Raw genomic sequence first — 18347 nt, 5'->3', positions numbered from 1 at the left:
CCTGGTGGGAAATAAAGCAGATAAGGATACCGCTAATTCTAGAAAAGGCAGGAATGCCAAGGAATGGATGTTTGGATGCTGAGAGATTGAAGCATTTAAGTAAGAAGCATGCCACATAGACTGATAACTATGACTATGGGATGCAAGTTGCAGTATGGATCAGAACCTCTGAATGACATGGTCTGTTTTAAATACTGAGAATGAGGAACGTGATGAAGTTACAATGTGAGAATGTATGTAATGAGATTTGCAGCATTCCCCCGCAGACACAAGCAGCCCCCCTTACCGAGTCAGTCTGTGTCTTCGCAGCTCCCTCCACCCCTGTAACAGGGGGATGAGATCAGTCCCCTTCCAGCAGCAGCCCAGTAAAGAGTGAGGCTGCATGTGAAAAAGAAGGTTGATTCCAGCGTCAGTCCCAATGCAAATGCAGCCAGGCTTCCAGCATACGATTCCTCTCCTCCTACGTATTCAACTACAAATCAATACCCTGAGCTTCCAAAGGGGTCCCCGAATAGTTTCTCCACCCCAGTAAACAGTCCCCGACAGCAGCAGGAAGCCCTTACCTAAGGAAGTGAGGACAGGTTTCACTTACAGACTACCTCTATACCTCCTCCGGGTGACAATAAAGCAGGGAAAAAGTTGGTCCTAAGCAGAGTAGACAGCGAGTGGAGGTGTATAGGAGATGACCAGTCCAGTGAAGAGTTGGTGGGGCTACAGAAAGTAGTCCACCCCCCCCACAACCCCCAGTGCACGCAGTCAATCAACAGGAGGAGCAGAGGGATAAAAGAGCCATGGGATCCACTACCTTGATCTGTAATAAATGTAACAAGCCACGAGTTAACTGTAATAACACAGATGACCAGCAGACCACATGAGATTGGGGAGGAAAATGCAAAGATAGATAACACTGATTAGTATAAACCATGGAGCCAATCTGAGCAACTTGCCATGGCGAATAGCTTCCCAGACCCGTATAAAAATCCCCTTGGGTTTTATAAAGCCATAGGGGGCACAACTGACAACTATGAGGCTGCATGGAATGATTTGGAACCATTATGCTGCATCTCTGATGGGGTGCCGCTAGCTGAGAAAATAAAAGCAGTTCAGGTGACTGCCATAATACAGGAGATACCAGCAGACAAGAAAACTAGGGAGTCAGAACAGCAATTTCTAGCCAGGTTACTTGTGGTTGCCAAAAAGCAGACAGAGGACTTAGCTTCAGGATTACCAGAAGTATTTCAGGGTTCAGAGGAGCCTATTGACAGATTTTATGCTAGATGTACAGCAGTGTTCACAGATCATGATTATGACCTGAAAAATCCTAGGGAAGTTAGGTTTCTTAAAAATATGTTCCTGACAGGATTAAAAGAAGATCTAAGAATGTAAGTGGTGAGGGTACGGCCAGAATGTGTATAAGATCTTTCCCATGTTTAGGGGGATAGAAGACCAGATTAACAATAAGAGAGCAAAGAAGCAGCAAAAGCCAACTCGTGTTATGGTGAATATACCTCCGGATGTATTTAATAATGTTGAGAAAACTGCGGTGCAGGGGACAGGTATATATCACAGGGGAACAGGGGGAGAGAAGAAAAGGAAAGATGGGATTGTTCACCAGAGAAGAATATACAAAATAGCGGTGTCCCCCACAGGATGGCTATCACTTTCACACAATTAAAATGCCTGATTGATACATGGCGAGTCGTACTGTTATAAGAAAATGGATATGCCACAACGATTCATGACAGTGAAAACAGTCCAGGGTGTAGGGACAGATGGGGCAGTTCATCCCTTGCATGAACAGAACCCAAGAATGTGTGAATAGCACGTACTACAGACTGGTGCGCCCAAGTGCTGGTCTCACATAAATGTCCTAAGCTTGATAGGTGCTGATATCCTGAGTGCAATGAATGCAGTTATTAATTGTTTGAAGAAAAGTATTACTGTTACAGGCCCATTGTCTGGAGCAACCCTCTCCACTATGATGTCCCTAATTTAGCTAGATGACGAAAAACTGCAAATTGACAAAAATGAGGACATTCAGCAAATGATCGAGCAAACAGCTGCAGTATGGGTAAAGGATAAGAGAGGTGTTGGTTTGTTAAGGATAACACAAGTATCCATCAAATTCAAGCCAGGTACTGTACCGGTGTGTATTAGACAATATCCCCTGAGCAGAGAGCAACCAGGTATGTTGAATCAAAATAGATTCTTTGTTAATCTTTTTGTACCACGAAGGATGTAAGGTTTCAAGAGATAAAGAGATAAATAAATAAAAATAAATTAAAAAAAGAGTAAAAAGTTGTTTTCTTAGGTCGCTGCATTTTACCTCAGCTGAAACACATAACACCAGAAAGGGTAAAAGGCCGTAAGCTAAGTAATTGTGCCCACTTCCGTAAGTACACTGGAACATTCCTAGGGCTGATCAGCTACTGTAGAGAATGGATTCCCTCCGCATCACAAATCACGCACCCTCTATTTGATGTGTTGTCAATGTGAAACAAGGGTCAGCCATACCAACTGACCACAGAAGGAAAAGAGGGGTTTAAGGACCGGAAGGAAGCTGTTCTCTCAGCCCCAGCACTAGGAATCCCAAGTTATGACCTCCCTTTCCGTTTGTACTGTCATAAATCCGGGGGGACATGTTAAGGGTGTACGGACATGTTATGGGTAGTGTTGAGCGATACCGTCCGATATTTGAAAGTATCGGTATCGGATGGTATCGGCCGATATCCGAAAAATATCGGATATCGCCGATACCGATATCCGATACCAATACAAGTCAATGGGACACAAATATCGGAAGGTATCCTGTAATGGATCCCAGGGTCTGAAGGAGAGGAAACTCTCCTTCAGGCCCTGGGATCCATATTCTTGTGTAAAATAAAGAATAAAAATAAAAAATATTGACATACTCACCCTCTGACGCGCCCTGGTTGTCACCGCTGCAACCGCCATGCTTTCCTTCCTGAGAATGAGTGCGTTAATGACCTTCGATGATGTCGCGGCTTGTGATTGGTCGCGGTAGCGTCATGTGACCGCTCACGCGACCAATCACAAGCCGCTACGTCATCGAAGGTCCTTAACGTGCTCATTTTTAAAAATGAGCGCGTTAATAACCTTCGATGATGTCGCGGCTTGTGATTGGTCGTGGTAGCGTCATGTGACCGCTCACACGACCAATCACAAGCCGCCACGTCATCGAAGGTCCTTAACGCGCTCATTCTCAGGAAGGAAAGCATGGCGGTTGCAGCGGTGACAACCAGGGGGTAAGTATATCAATATTTTTTATTTTTATTCTTTATTTTACACATAAATCTTAATCCCGATACCGATTCCCGATATCACAAAAATATCGGAACTCGGTATCGGAAGTCCGATACAGCAAATATCGGCCGATACCCGATACTTGCGGTATCGGAATGCTCAACACTAGTTATGGGTGTACTGTTTTAACACAAATACTTGCAATATGCAAGAGACACCAATCTCTAATGTGAATCTAGAGCTTTGTGTAAATGGGCCACAGTTTTTCCAAGATAAAGCACCTCATAGAGGTTGTGCAATAGTTGATCAACATGAGGTGGTTAACAGTGAAGCTATAGGCTATGTGCACACGTTCAGGTTTTTTCACATTTTTTTTGCGTTTTTTCATGGTAAAAATGCTATAAAAACTCATTAAAAACGCATATATTATGCATCCTATCATTTAGAATGCATTCTGCATGTTTTGTGCACATGATGCGTTTTTTTCCGCGAAAAAAATGCATCGCGGTAAAAAAAAGCTGCATGTTCATTAATTTTTGCAGATTTTCTGCATTTTTCCCGCTATTCTATGCATTTGGGAAAAACGCACAAAAAACGCACCAAAAACGCATGAAAAAAGGCGAAAAAAACGCATGCGGATTTCAGGCAAAAATGTCCGGTTTTGTCAGGAAAATCTCTGCAAGAAATCCTGACGTGTGCACATACCCATACGTTCTAGGATGTCTGCTCGGGAAGCTGAATTAAAAGCACTAATTCATGTATAATGGCAGAGCATTTACCGATAGTGCCACGCATTCGGCATTTTCCATGATTGCGGTCCCATATGGAAGAGCAGAAAGTTTATTGGTTCTTCTGGTAAACCCGTTAAAAATGTAGACTTGGTGGCTCAACTTCAAGTTGCTATAGTCAAGGTGCAAGCTCACACTAAAGAGCACACTAGAGAAGCTGAAGGTAATCACCGATCTGACATTGCAGCAAATGCTGCTGCTTTGCTTTCTCTCCCCGCAGAAATATACACGGTGCAGGTGTTCAGGATGGACTTACAACTACTCCAGAGCCTGTAGATTAGGCCTCTGCACCGGAAAAAGAAGGATGGCAAAGGCACTCAGGTGCGAAGGAAGAAGATGGACTGAGGAGAGCGGACAGTAAGTACTGCCTTCCTAGGGCAGTGTTCTCCATGATGTGCTCTCTCTCATGGACTGGTGCATCAGTCTAAAGACGCAATGGTAAGTCAGGTAAAAGCTAATTGGGTGACCCCAGAATTCCATTGTGCTGCTGCAAGATTCCTATAGGGATGCGTAGTCTGTGTATGCCTAAATGTGGGAAAAGTGCACCGCCTGACCATTGTACCGGCTCCAGCTACCTCAAATTAATTTCATACAGCTTCTAGAGGTAGGCATCTATGAATATGTCAAGTACAGATTGAGACCGCGCATAAGGGATAGAGTAAGATGGCTGAATACCAACTAAGAAGACATATGGTGGAAAAACATAAACCCTCGGAAGCCGTGGATATCTAAAATCAATAAATACCCTTGAAAGTAAAATCGCGACACAAAATCTAATGGAACAGGACAGCTGGTATATACTGGTATAAGAGCAGTGCTATAAAAATGGTCCCGTCAGGATGGGTGGTAAACGTACCTGTAGTCCGTGCTTATGTACATGAGAGGCCGCGGGTATACTGCGTGGGTATGAAGGTACGCAGCCGGGGTCCGGACACTACGGTGCCGGATGCAAGGTGGAATGTAGAGCTGTCAGATGGAATGTCCAGCGTCAGGTGAGTAGATGAAACAGTGGGTCAGCAAGCGTGGAGGTGCGCCGCACAGAGTGCAGCAGAGGGCTACGCAGAGCCAGGGAAAGCCCCGGCCGGTGGTGTCCCTGGATACGAGCGCAAAAGAAAAGATGGCCGACAAGGAACTGAGCGTGTGACGTCACAGCTGGGGAACTACGGAGCGGCACTGACGAATTCACTGGCTAATTCACTGGATGATTTAACCCTCCCTGAATGGCTCTTATGGATAAACCCAGTGAACCTGTTCAAAGGAATAGGTTGATGGATATCCTGTGTAATTCATGTCCTTATTCAAGTAGTTTTAGTGATACTAATCATTGCAGGGATGATAAAGTTATTTGTTATGCAATAAAGAAAATTCTCAGTTCTAATTGTAAATGTTTTCCAGGTAAACATAAAGCTAAAATCGATACTGACTCTGAGATAAGGCAAACCCAAGTGATGACTACCATGATAAGAAAGTAAACCCAAGTGATGACTACCTCAATAACTGCACTCCAACCTGAATGCATATTCTGCAACAAGCAAACTGCAGTAGACTTGGCGGACTGTATTTCAGAAGACCAAAGGTCTGATAGAAGACAAAGAGTCCACAGACAGCTTACAAAGACTCATTGACAATATGGACTCTATGAATTATACTAACAAACAAAAATTATATTCTATTTTCTAACACATATTTTAATATATTAACATAAATGTCTATATTTCTATGTCATAAAAATTTATCTATATCATCCCCTTATAATAATCCCTCGATAGAAATAGGGTTAGAAGGAACAGAAGGTTTGACCCACAAGTATAATTTGAATGGAAACACAGCATGTCGGTATCCCATGATATAGACGGATAAGCCATGTATTTCGTGAAGTAGGGTTATCTTGCAGGCCTAAGGATAGGAAGGGATCAGCTAGGGCACGGTAGATCAGATGATAAAAAGAGGGGAATTGTTAAAGAAATGGTTAATCTTCACTTTTTAAATAACAGAAAAATGACAGAATTGCAGAAAAAATAAGTATTGTGCAAGATGTTATCATCTGGGTCTACTTGTGGACAATTTCCCGGACATTCCACATAGTAGTGGTCAGAATTTCTCAGAATTGGTCAAGAACATGTACGAAGGGCGATCCAAAAGTAATGATAATCAATACTAAACACAATGAATATAGTCAAAAAATAAATTTATTTTTCTACATAGTCTCCTAACAAGTCTATATAATTAGTCCATCTCTTTTCTAAACTTAGAATTCCCTTCGAAAAAAATTCTTGATCTTGACCCTCAAAAAAATCCCCAACAGCGGTTATCACGTCGCTATTGTCGTCAAATTTCTTGCCTCGGAGGTGTTCCTTGAGCCGAGGAAAGAGAAAGAAGTCACTGGGGGCTAGATCTGGTGAATAGGGGGGTGTTCCACCAGTTCAAAGCCCGCTTCTTGAATGGTAGCCATGGCAACAGCAGCTTTGTGAGCCGGCGCGTTATCTTGGTGAAACAACACTCCAGCCCGCAGTTTGCCGCACCTTTTCTCCTTGATAGCCTCCCGCAATCTTCTTATTTGTTCTGCGTAGTAGGAGCCCGTAATAGTGGCAACCTTCTCCAAATAGTCCACCATAATAATTCCTTCAGCGTCCCAAAAAACGGACGCCATAACCTTCCTTGCTGAGCTTAACACTTTGAATTTCTTCGGCGTCGGTTCGTTGGCTCGTTTCCATGTCATCGATTGTTGTTTAGTTTCGGGATCAAAGTGGTGGATCCAGGTCTCGTCCATGGTCAAAAAACGTGACAAAAAATTTTCCTTGTCTGCTTGGAACTTTTCGAGATTTGCTATTGAAATGTCAACTCGTTTCTTCTTTTGTTCGTCGGTTAACATTTTTGGCACCCAACGCGCGGAGACCTTTCTCATATGCAATTCTTTTGCAAGGATTCTTTGAATACTGCCATATGAGATCCCTGTGACCTCAGCTACATGCCTGATAGTCACTCTTCGATCTGCCAATACAACTTCTTCAACTTTTTTCACGTTTTCTTCATTGAGGGACGTGGATGGGCGTCCTTCACGATGTTCATTTTCCGTCGATGTTCTTCCCAGCTTAAATTTCTTGGCCCAGCGTGCAACTGTGGAATATGGAGGAGAAGAGTCCCCCAATGTTTCCACCAAGTCGTTGTGTATATCTTTGGTAGTCATTTTTTTCAAGCAGAGGTATTTGATGACAGCTCTGAGCTCGTTTTTTTCCATTTTGATGTTCACTCCTCGGCAGTTCATATTCAAATGAATGTATCTCCCGGGAATCGTGGTCTATTTAAGTAATTTTTTTTTCCTGGACTAGTGGGTACCTAAGAGAGAAGAAAACATTTTATTTTAATTTCTGTGTGCAATAGAAATAACCGATTATCATTACTTTTGGATTGCCCCTCGTAGTTTATTTCTAGACTATAGAAAAAGAAAACAAAAAGCAGCACCAAAAGAAGACAGAGGGTGCAAAAAATCCTTCCAGGTATATACCAAACCTCATGCTATAGTCCAGAAAGATGAAGGCAGCACTCCAGTAGAAAAAATAAGAGTATTTTATTGGCCCATGTGCCCATGTTATTTCTAGACTAATGATATATGTCTGTTTTTGTCTTCATCTACCCAAAAATCCTGAATATTCAGCCAAAATCTCAGAACCAGGGCACGCTGACATTTTCTTATGTAATCAAACTTGTATACCAGGATGTGTCTGACAACCCATTGTATAATATATATTTCTGCCAATTTATTATGTAACTCTATATTTCCTTTTGATCTTGGGGCTTTAAAAGCCCAGCCCTGAAAATAAAGACCAGAGACTATTTGGACAGACAACGAGCGTGTGTCTCTCTGATTATTGCTTCATCGCTTAGGTACCTGTAAGACAGAACACCTGAGTAGGTTAGAAATCCCATCTCTAACAGAGAAAATGAAGTAGCCAGGTGGTGAAGTGGTCGAGAAAGGTGGAGATGGCTAGTTCTGGGGGCGGTAGATGACAGCCAGCTGGAGGTTGGAGGGGAAATAGATGCGGACGGAGTGCACCTCGAATGAGGGAAGAGTAGCGGAGGGTTGTAGTGGGATTGTAGTAAAGGAGCAAGTGTCAGACAGGAGCAAGCCAACTCCTCCACCGCATTTGTTGCTGGGGCTCAGTTGTTGTGTTAAATTAATCAGACTATGTGGCTGCAATTAACTCTTTGCTGTCTGATAAGGAAACATATACTCCATTGAAATCAGACCCCACTGTTGCTTTTGCTGATGAATGAAAACGCATTGTTAATGATGGTGTTACAAGTATTTTTTACTAAATCACAGTCAGAATATCTATGTGTAGAGAATCCAACTACTCCAATTTTACATGCCTTGCCTAAAACACACACCTATGCGTCCAATAGTCTCTGGCATTGGTTTGCTTAATGACCATCTGGGTGAATAGCTTTCTGAAGGACTCGAGACGTTCTTGCTATGTTTCTAAATGTTGATTGGAATCCTTGCTGGACTTGGTTAACATGTGATGCCATTTCGTTATATTCGTGTATTCCACACATAATAGCCATCACTGTAGTACAATTCTGCTACAACAGATATAGTACTTACACCGATGAGTTAAAAAAATTATATCATTATGGTTTTGTCCTTTTTAGTAACTCATCATTTTTTTATTTGACAAAAGGTTTTTTCTTCCAAACAGTGGAGTTTCCATGGGTGCTAAATTCTCCCCATCGGTGGCTAATTTGGTGATGGTTTGGTGGGAAGATTTATACATTTTTAGTACTGATAATCCATTTTTTGAGTTCATACAATGGTATTCTAGATATATTGATGACTTATTGCTAGTTTGGAATGATAATGTTTCTAAAATTTCTATATTTTTCGATTACATCAATAATAATCCATTCAATGTACGAGGGGCGATCCAAAAGTAATGATAATCGGTTATTTCTATTGCACACAGAAATTAAAATAAAATGTTTTCTTTTCTCTTAGGTACCCACTAGTCCAGGAAAAAAAAATTTCTTAAATAGACCACGATTCCCGGGAGCTACATTCATTTGAATATGAACTGCCGAGGAGTGAACATCAAAATGGAAACAAACGAGCTCAGAGCTGTCATCAAATACCTCTGCTTGAAAAAAATGACTGCCAAAGATATACACAACGACTTGGTGGAAACATTGGGGGACTCTTCTCCTCCATATTCCACAGTTGCACGCTGGGCCAAGGAATTTAAGCTGGGAAGAACATCGACGGAAAATGAACATCGTGAAGGATGCCCATCCACGTCCCTCAATGAAGAAAACGTGAAAAAAGTTGAAGAAGTTGTATTGGCAGATCGAAGAGTGACTATCAGGCATGTAGCTGAGGTCACAGGGATCTCATGGCAGTATTCAAAGAATCCTTGCAAAAGAATTGCATATGAGAAAGGTCTCCGCGCGTTGGGTGCCAAAAATGTTAACCGACGAACAAAAGAAGAAACGAGTTGACATTTCAATAGCAAATTTCGAAAAGTTCCAAGCAGACAAGGAAAATTTTTTGTCACGTTTTTTGACCATGGACGAGACCTGGATCCACCACTTTGATCCCGAAACTAAACAACAAGCGATGACATGGAAACGAGCCAACGAACCGACGCCGAAGAAATTCAAAGTGTCAAGCTCAGCAGGGAAGGTTATGGCGTCCGTTTTTTGGGACGCTGAAGGAATTATTATGGTGGACTATTTGGAGAAGGGAGCCACTATTACGGGCTCCTACTACGCAGAACAAATAAGAAGATTGCGGGAGGCTATCAAGGAGGAAAGGCGCGGCAAACTTCGGGCTGGAGTGTGCGTTATACTGACAGCTAAGTGTCCATTTTTTTGTGGGGGTTAATGCCCTTCTCACTGGCTGCTGCTGAAGTTATCTATTTTTGTCTATTTGACTGTGTATATGTACAGGTACCTACTATTGGTCACTGGAGCCCACTGGTTATCATTTATTTTAATCCAGTGTGCAGCTAAAAGTGTTTCTTTATGATTTTGTACCAGTATAGCATTATGCTATTACTGTGTGCTTAGAGACACTAGTGGCTATACTGAGATGTGTTACATTGTTTTACACTCTGAAATACAGTGATCGTTATGCCAAGGGGGTGCTGTTATGCACTTTGTCTATCCTAGACTAAACCAGGTCATTCGTTATTTTATACCTGTCCTCCCACTGTCATCTCGCCATTGATGCACATAGCTATATTTCTTGCTGGTGTATAATGGGACCGTTACATTGAAACGCTGGGAGCATATGATCTGTTTGGCTCCTCATATTATTATTTTTTCTAGTGTCTCTTGGCCATATATGGGATGTCAATGAGGGAGGACGGTATATATATATTTTGTGTGCACCTTAGTTTTCTTTACCCTACATCTTCCTTCATTTCTTTTTATTGCTTATTGTTTTCCCTCCTATAGCTGACTAGTTATATTAACAGGGATAGCAGGTGTCAGCCGTCGTGGAGTGGGGGCGCCAAAACATCTATCAGGGTGCCAACCTCCACTGTTAGGAAGGGATAGCAGGCGAGTGTAGGGTTATCTGTGAGGAAAGGTGCACTAGTAGATTCATTTATTTATATGTTTTCATTGGGAAGTGGTACTTTTTAGATTATTTCTAATAAAATATATATTGTTTTAAAGGGACAACATGTTACACGGTTTTTGATTTCCCCTTTGTTTATTTGTTTTTTTATGCTTTTTCACCAAGATAACGCGCCGGCTCACAAAGCTGCTGTTGCCATGGCTACCATTCAAGAAGCGGGCTTTGAACTGGTGGAACACCCCCCTATTCACCAGATCTAGTGACTTCTTTCTCTTTCCTCGGCTCAAGGAACACCTCCGGGGCAAGAAATTTGACGACAATAGCGACGTGATAACCGCTGTTGAGGATTTTTTTGAGGGTCAAGATCAAGAATTTTTTTCGAAGGGAATTCTAAGTTTAGAAAAGAGATGGACTAAATATATAGACTTGTTAGGAGACTATGTAGAAAAATTAATTTATTTTTTGACTATATTCATTGTGTTTAGTATTGATTATCATTACTTTTGGATCGCCCCTCGTAAAATGTACATATTTTTTCAATAAAAAGTCAATACATTTTCTTGATCTTTGTTTATCGTCACCAGCTGCACACATCACAAACCAACTGCAGGGAACGCCATACTGCAGACCCGCGGTCTCCAGCCTTTCCATACCATTACATCAATTCCACTGGGTGAAACAATAAGGGCAAAGTGCAATTGTAGTGATGGTTCTTTTTTTCAAACAGAAAAGAACAATATAAAAAGCCGTCTTATTAAAAGGAAATATCCCAGCCGGACTATTAATGGAGCCTTTCAAATTGTGGATTCTAGATCAATCCTGATCCTAGTGTGAACAGTGGACATAATACCATTGCAATCCCTTCATCAGAGCAACCTGTTTGGCACTGACAAATACAGTATTATACATCACAATGTGAATATTCTCAGAAATGATGATGCTATGGAAAGTATTTTTAAAAATGGCATTAAAATATTGGCCAGACGTGCATCGACGTTAGATGGTTATTTGTCTCCAAGCTTCCACAATCCAAACAGGAATTCCACCCATCTCATTGGTTGACCACGACAGGTTTTTACAAGTGTGGACAATTTCCATGTAAAACATATTCACATTCTAAAAAAACTTTCACTTTTTCAGATAATAAAAATGAAAAAAATCCAAAAAATTAAAACATTTTTAATTGCAGTTCTGACCATGTGGTCTATATTATTGAATGCTCAGCATGCAAACTCCAATATGTTGGTTCCACTATTCGCAAATTAAAAATTAGAATAATGGAACATTTATGACATTTCACATCCAGCTACACAGAATATTTCTAATTTATCAAATCATTTTCTTAACGTTCACAATAGACAAACAGCGTTCCTTCAAGTTTTTGCAATAGAACAAATTAATGTAGATCCACAGGGCGGGGACAGAGAGATGAAATTACATGATAAAGAAGCATTTTCGATACATTTATTAAATACACGTGTTCCATCAGGGTTAAATCTTAAAAAAGAAATCATGTTGCATTACTGACTGTTCTTTTTTTATTTCATTAACATTAACTTGACAATTCCAGTTTTAACATTTAGTTCATTGTCTTATATATTTGTTGAAGGTGGTGATGTGTGTTTTTTTTCTTTCCACACCTGTTATGTCTTTGTATAAATCGATGCTTTGCCTGGCCAGAGCTAACAGAATAAGAGCACTTGTGTGTTCAAAAGGTGAACAATTTACACAGGCCCTCTCCTTCCGGTATATCCAGTTTTTGTATGTCTTATAGCTTATTTTTATTTTAAATGAATACTATTAAAGTTAAGTGATTTTATCTCTTGGAGAAGGATTCTCTTTTTTCCACATGTGAATCAGTGTGTGTGCATAAAAGCCGAGTGTGTTTCTGGGATCCAGACAGACTCTTGCATCTTTCATCCAGCCACTGACTTTTCTGGATTGTGCATCATGGGGAAAGCAAAAGAATTATCAAAGCATCTACGGGAAAAGGTAGTAAAATTGTATAAAACAATGAAAGGGATACAAAAAGATATCCAAGGAATTGTAATGCCAGTCAGCAGCATTCAAACTGAGTAACAAATGGAAAATCAGGGTCTCTGTAAAAACAAAACCACGGTCACGTAGACCAACAAAAATGTCATTCACAACTGCCAGGAAAATGGTTCGGGATGCAAAGAAAAACCCACAAATAACATCAGCTGAAATATTGGACACTCTGAAAACTAGCAGTGTAGCTGTTTCAAGATGCATAATAAGGAGGCACTTGAAGAAAAATGGGCTGCATGGTCAAGTCGCCACAAGAAACCTATTACTGCGAAAGTACCTCACCTACAATACACAAAACAGCACAGAGACGAGCCTCAAAATTTCTGGAACAAGGCAATTTGGAGTGATGAGACCACAACCAAAAACGTTACATTTGGAGAGGTCAACAAGGCTTATGATGAAAGGAACATCATTCCTACTGCAAAGCATGGAGGTGGATCGCTGTTTTGGGGATGTGTGAGCTACAAAGGCACATAAAGCTTCAGGGCCGGCGTCAGCACCCGGCGCACCGGGCAAATGCCGGGGCCCTGGGGAGAGAGGGGGGCCCACTCATGCTGTCTTAGATACAGCTGGGAGAGCAGCTACTATACTACTATATACTCCCTTTTGTATCAGCAATATATAACTATTCTTGCTAATGCATTGATGTCTTTGCTACGCCATTTAGACTGTTCACACTATTATAATCACATGTATATTTTTCATATGTTCTTTTGACTTTGTTGACCTGGCTATGGGTTGTTCCTAGCGTATTTTAGGGAATAATTTTTCTGTTGTGTGTCTATTTTATCTTTATCAATAAATGTTGAATCTTTTTTATTTTCTGCTATAGCCTCTTTTTTCCTGTAGTAATTTTGGTATGGGAAGGTGGTTTTGGATATGAAGTATTCGAGGTGTGCTTTACACTGTCTATGGACATATGAGATTATTATATACTACGTGGGCTGCGCTGCTATATACTACGTGGGCTGCGCTGCTATATACTACATGGGCTGCACTGCTATATACTACGTGGGCTGCGCTGCTATATACTACTTGGGCTGCGCTGCTATATACTATGTGGGCTGCGCTGCTATATACTACGCGGGCTGCGCTGCTATATACTACGTGGGCTGCGCTGCTATATACTACGTGGGCTGCGCTGCTATATACTACGTGGGCTGCGCTGCTATATACTACGTGGGCTGCGCTGCTATATACTACGTGGGCTGCGCTGCTATATACTACGTGGGCTGCGCTGCTATATACTACGTGGGCTGCGCTGCTATATACTACTTGGGCTGCGCTGCTATATACTACGTGGGCTGCGCTGCTATATACTACGTGGGCTGCGCTGCTATATACTACGTGGGCTGCGCTGCTATATACTACGTGGGCTGCGCTGCTATATACTACGTGGGCTGCGCTGCTACATACTACGTGGGCTGCTATATACTACGTGGGCTGTGCTGCTATATACTACGTGGGCTGTGCTATATACTACATGGGCTGCTATATACTACGTGGGCTGCTATATGCTACGTGGGCAGTGTTATATACTACATGGCTGTGTTTATATGCGATCATGAATCGGGGTATGTGTTAAAGGGGGGGCCCACTGAGACTCTTTCGCCCGGGGCCCTCAAAAACCTGGAGCCGGCCCTGTGAAGCTTGGTCAAAGTTGAAAGAAGATGAATGCAGCAAGTTATCAGCAAATACTGGAGGCAAATCATCAGCCCGGAAGCTGCGCATGGGACGTACTTGGATGTTCCAACATGACAACGATCCAAAACACAAGACCAAGTTGACCTGTCATTGGCTACAGCAGAACAAAGTGAAGGTTCTGGAGTGGCCGTCTCAGTTTTTTTACCTCAATATCATTGAGCCACTCTGGGAAGATCTCAAGCGTGCCGTTCATGCTAGACAGCCCAGGAATAAATTTACAGGAACTGGAGGCTTTTTACCAAGAAGAGCGGGCAGCTTTACCATCTGAGAAAATAAACAACCTCATCCACAACAACCACAAAAGACTTCAAGCTGTCGTTGATGCCAGAGGGGTCAACGGTATTAAGAAATGTAGTATGTGAGCTTTTCATCAGGGTCATTTGTACTGCAGAGGTCGCTTCCCTCCCATTGATGTGGGCTCCGGTGCTGAGCCCACATCTTTCCTGGGACATGTCAGCTGTTTTGAACAGCTGACATGTGCCCGGAATAGCCACGGGTGAAATAGTGATCCATAGCAAGAAATTCCATAGCATCATAGCAAGTAATTCTACTGCATAGAGGCGATCTGATCATTGACTCTATATATAGCAGAGCTGATCGGGCTATGGTAGCTTCTAGTCTCCCATGGAGACTATTGAAGCACGCCAAAAGTTAAAAAAGTAATGTTTTTAAAAATATAAGTTTAAATCACCCCCTTTTCGCCTCATTAAAAAAAGTAAAATAAAATTAGACACACAAATATTTGGTATTGCCGCATTCAGATTCGCCCGAGCAATAAAAAAAAAGATTAACCTGATCGCTAAACAGTGTAGCAAGAAAAAGTAAAAATGTCAGAATTGCGTTTTTTGGTCGCCGCGACATTGCATTAAAATGCAATAACGAGCAATCAAAATATCGTATCTGCACCAAAATGGTATCAATAAAAACGTCAGCTCGGCTCGCGAAAAATAAGCCCTCACCCAACCCAAAATCACGAAAAATGGAGATGCTACCAGTATCGGAAAATGGCGCAATTTTTATTTTTTTTCCAAAGTTTGGATTTTTCTTTCACTACCTAAATAAAAAAGAACCTAGACATGTTTGGTGTCTATGAAAAAGTAATGACCAGGAGAATCATAATGGCAGGTCAGTTTTAGCATTTGGTGAACACGGTAAAAAAAAAAAAAAAGTTATGAAATTGCACTTTTTTTTGCCATTTCACCACACTTGGAATGTTTTCATTGTTTTCTAGTATACAACATGGTAAAACAAATGATGTCATTCAAAAGTACAACTCGTCCCGCAAAAAAAAAGCCCTCAAGTGGCCGTATTGATTTAAAAATATAAAAGTTCTCTGGGGAGAAGGGAAGCAAAGACTGAAACACAAAAACTAATAAGGTAGGGTCTTTAAGGGGTTAAAAAGAGAAAGCACAATAGTTTGACAATAAATGGCTTCACCCAACCACTAATCATGAGTGGAGAAAAAGGTTTGGTATTGTCTATCGTATTCTCTGAAAAAAAAACAAGAAAGCAAAAAATCTGCCGGGGTATGTAAACTTTTGAGAACAACCGTATGGTGCACTTAAAGGGAACTTGTCACTCCCCCTAGCGTTTTTAAGTAAAAGAGCCACCTTGTGCAGCATTAAGGCTGTATTCTGTGACAGTGGCTCTTCTTTTCGTGCTCCCTTCTAACGCTGTAATATTAATTTTTATAATTTTCACGCCATACCTTTAGTCTGTCCGGGGGGCATGTCTTTTCCCCCGGACACAACCGCCTCCCAGCCATCAGTCAGCCCCTCAGTGCACCGGGCGCCGCCTCCTCTGTCTTCATTCACTTACCCGGCGCCTGCGCTGTGCTTTCCTTTTTCGGGCATGCGCCGTTTGCGCTGCCCTCAACTCACATCACCTGATGTATTCATCTCGCGCCTGCGTGTAGCCGAGGCCAGAGATCCCCCCCGCAGTATGAATAAATCAGAACACACTGCGGGGCGGGATCTCTGAAACTGAACCTGTCAAAAATGAACTCCTCGTGTTCTCTCCCTCTATTAACCTACCTTTGCCTGACATTGCCACCTCCGTGTGCGGTTCCACCATTACTCCCAATCAACATGCCTGCTGCCTTGGGGTCATACTTGATTCTGAGCTTTCATTCACCCCCCATATCCGATCACTGGCTCGCTCTTCTTAGGCTACGTTCACATTAGCGTTTTGCGTGGTTCCGTCGGGCGCAGTCGCGGCGACGCATGCGTCATGCGCCCCTATATTTAACATGGGGGGCGCATGGACATGCGTTGTGCTGCGTTTTGCGACGCATGCGTTTTTTTTACGCAAGCGTGGGGCGCAGAGGACGCAGCAAGTTGCATTTTTTTGCGTCCAAATTTCGGCAAAAAAGGACGCATGCGTCGCAAAACGCTGCGTTTTAGTGTGCGTTTTGTTGCGTTTTTGTTTGCGTTGTGCGTTGCGTCTCCGACGCAACATCGCACAACGCAAATGTGAACGTAGCCTTATCTGCATCTCAAAACATTTCTAGAATTTGCACTTTTCTTACCTTCAACTCTGCAAAAACTCTTACGGTTCCACTTATTCATTCTCGTCTGGACTATTGTAACTCTCATAAACGGCCTCCCTCTTACCAAACTCTCCCGGCTCCAATCTGTCCTGAATGCTGCAGCCATGATCATATTCCTCACCAACCGTTACACCGATGCCTCTACCTTGTGCCAGTCATTACACTGGTCACCCATCCACTCCAGAATTCAGTACAAACTTATTACCCTCACCCACAAAGCACTTCTTGACTCAGCTCCACCCTACATATCCTCTCTGGTCTCAGTCTACCACCCTACCCGTGCCCTCCGCTCCGCTAATGACCTCAGGTTAGCATCCTCAATAATCAGAACCTCCCACTCCCGTCTCCAAGACTTTTCATGTGCTTTGCCAATTCTTTGGAATGCACTACCCAGGTTAATACGATTAATCCCCACAGGTTTAAGCGTGCCCTAAAAACGTATTTGTTCAGACTGGCCTACAGCCTCAACGCATTAACCTAACGATCCCTGTGTGGCCCATTCAAAAACTTAAACCATAATCAGGTTCCTCACATCATGTTCTCATACACTTTATACAGTTAATAGCCCTCTGTGTCTGTACTGCTACATATTCAGGTTGATAACTGGTTCATGCAGCTTTACATGAACACTCGATCCTTACACTATGGCTGGTCCGAGCAACGAAAGCAATTGTTACCATCCACCTCTCGTGTCTCCCCTTTTCCTCATAGTTTGTAAGCTTGCGAGCAGGGCCCTCACTCCTCTTGGTATCTATTGAAGTGGGATTATTGGGGTGCATTAAAAGAGGTCTGGATACACATGATGAGAGCATTATACTGCCTCTGTACAAATCCCTAGTTAGACCGCACATGGAGTACTGTGTCCAGTTTTGGGCACCGGTGCTCAGGAAGGATATAATGGAACTAGAGAGAGTACAAAGGAGGGCAACAAAATTAATAAAGGGGATGGGAGAACTACAATACCCAGAAAGATTAGCGAAATTAGGATTATTTAGTCTAGAAAAAAGACGACTGAGGGGCGATCTAATAACAATGTATAAGTATATAAGGGGACAATACAAATATCTCGTTGAGGATCTGTTTATACCAAGGAAGGTGACGGGCACAAGGGGGCATTCTTTGCGTCTGGAAGAGAGAAGGTTTTTCCACCAACATAGAAGAGGATTCTTTACTGTCAGGGCAGTGAGAATCTGGAATTGCTTGCCTGAGGAGGTGGTGATGGCGAACTCAGTCGAGGGGTTCAAGAGAGGCCTGGATGTCTTCCTGGAGCAGAACAATATTGTATCATACAATTATTAGGTTCTGTAGAAGGACGTAGATCTGGGGATTTATTATAGGCTGAACTGAATGGACAAATGTCTTTTTTCGGCCTTACTAACTATGTTACTATGTTACTATGTTATGCTGTAATGTCTAT

At 42.2% G+C, this 18347-nt stretch overlaps 1 protein-coding gene across 1 annotated transcript in view; it reads left to right on the top strand.

Annotated features, from left to right (window-relative positions):
* The window catches only part of LOC138662906 (oocyte zinc finger protein XlCOF7.2-like), a 59172-nt gene extending 51273 nt beyond the window's left edge, over nt 1-7899 (top strand). Inside the window, exon 5 of the mRNA XM_069748907.1 lies at nt 5448-7899. Coding sequence (XP_069605008.1) covers nt 5448-5451 — 4 coding nt within the window. The 3' untranslated portion in view covers nt 5452-7899. The remainder of the gene's footprint in view (nt 1-5447) is intronic.
* The last annotated feature ends 10448 nt before the right edge of the window (nt 7900-18347 follow it).

This window comes from Ranitomeya imitator, chromosome 2, assembly GCF_032444005.1.
Source record: "Ranitomeya imitator isolate aRanImi1 chromosome 2, aRanImi1.pri, whole genome shotgun sequence".
Lineage (NCBI taxonomy): Eukaryota > Metazoa > Chordata > Amphibia > Anura > Dendrobatidae > Ranitomeya > Ranitomeya imitator.
Note: the sequence above shows the minus strand (reverse complement) of the source record. Positions and strands in the feature narration are given on the sequence as shown.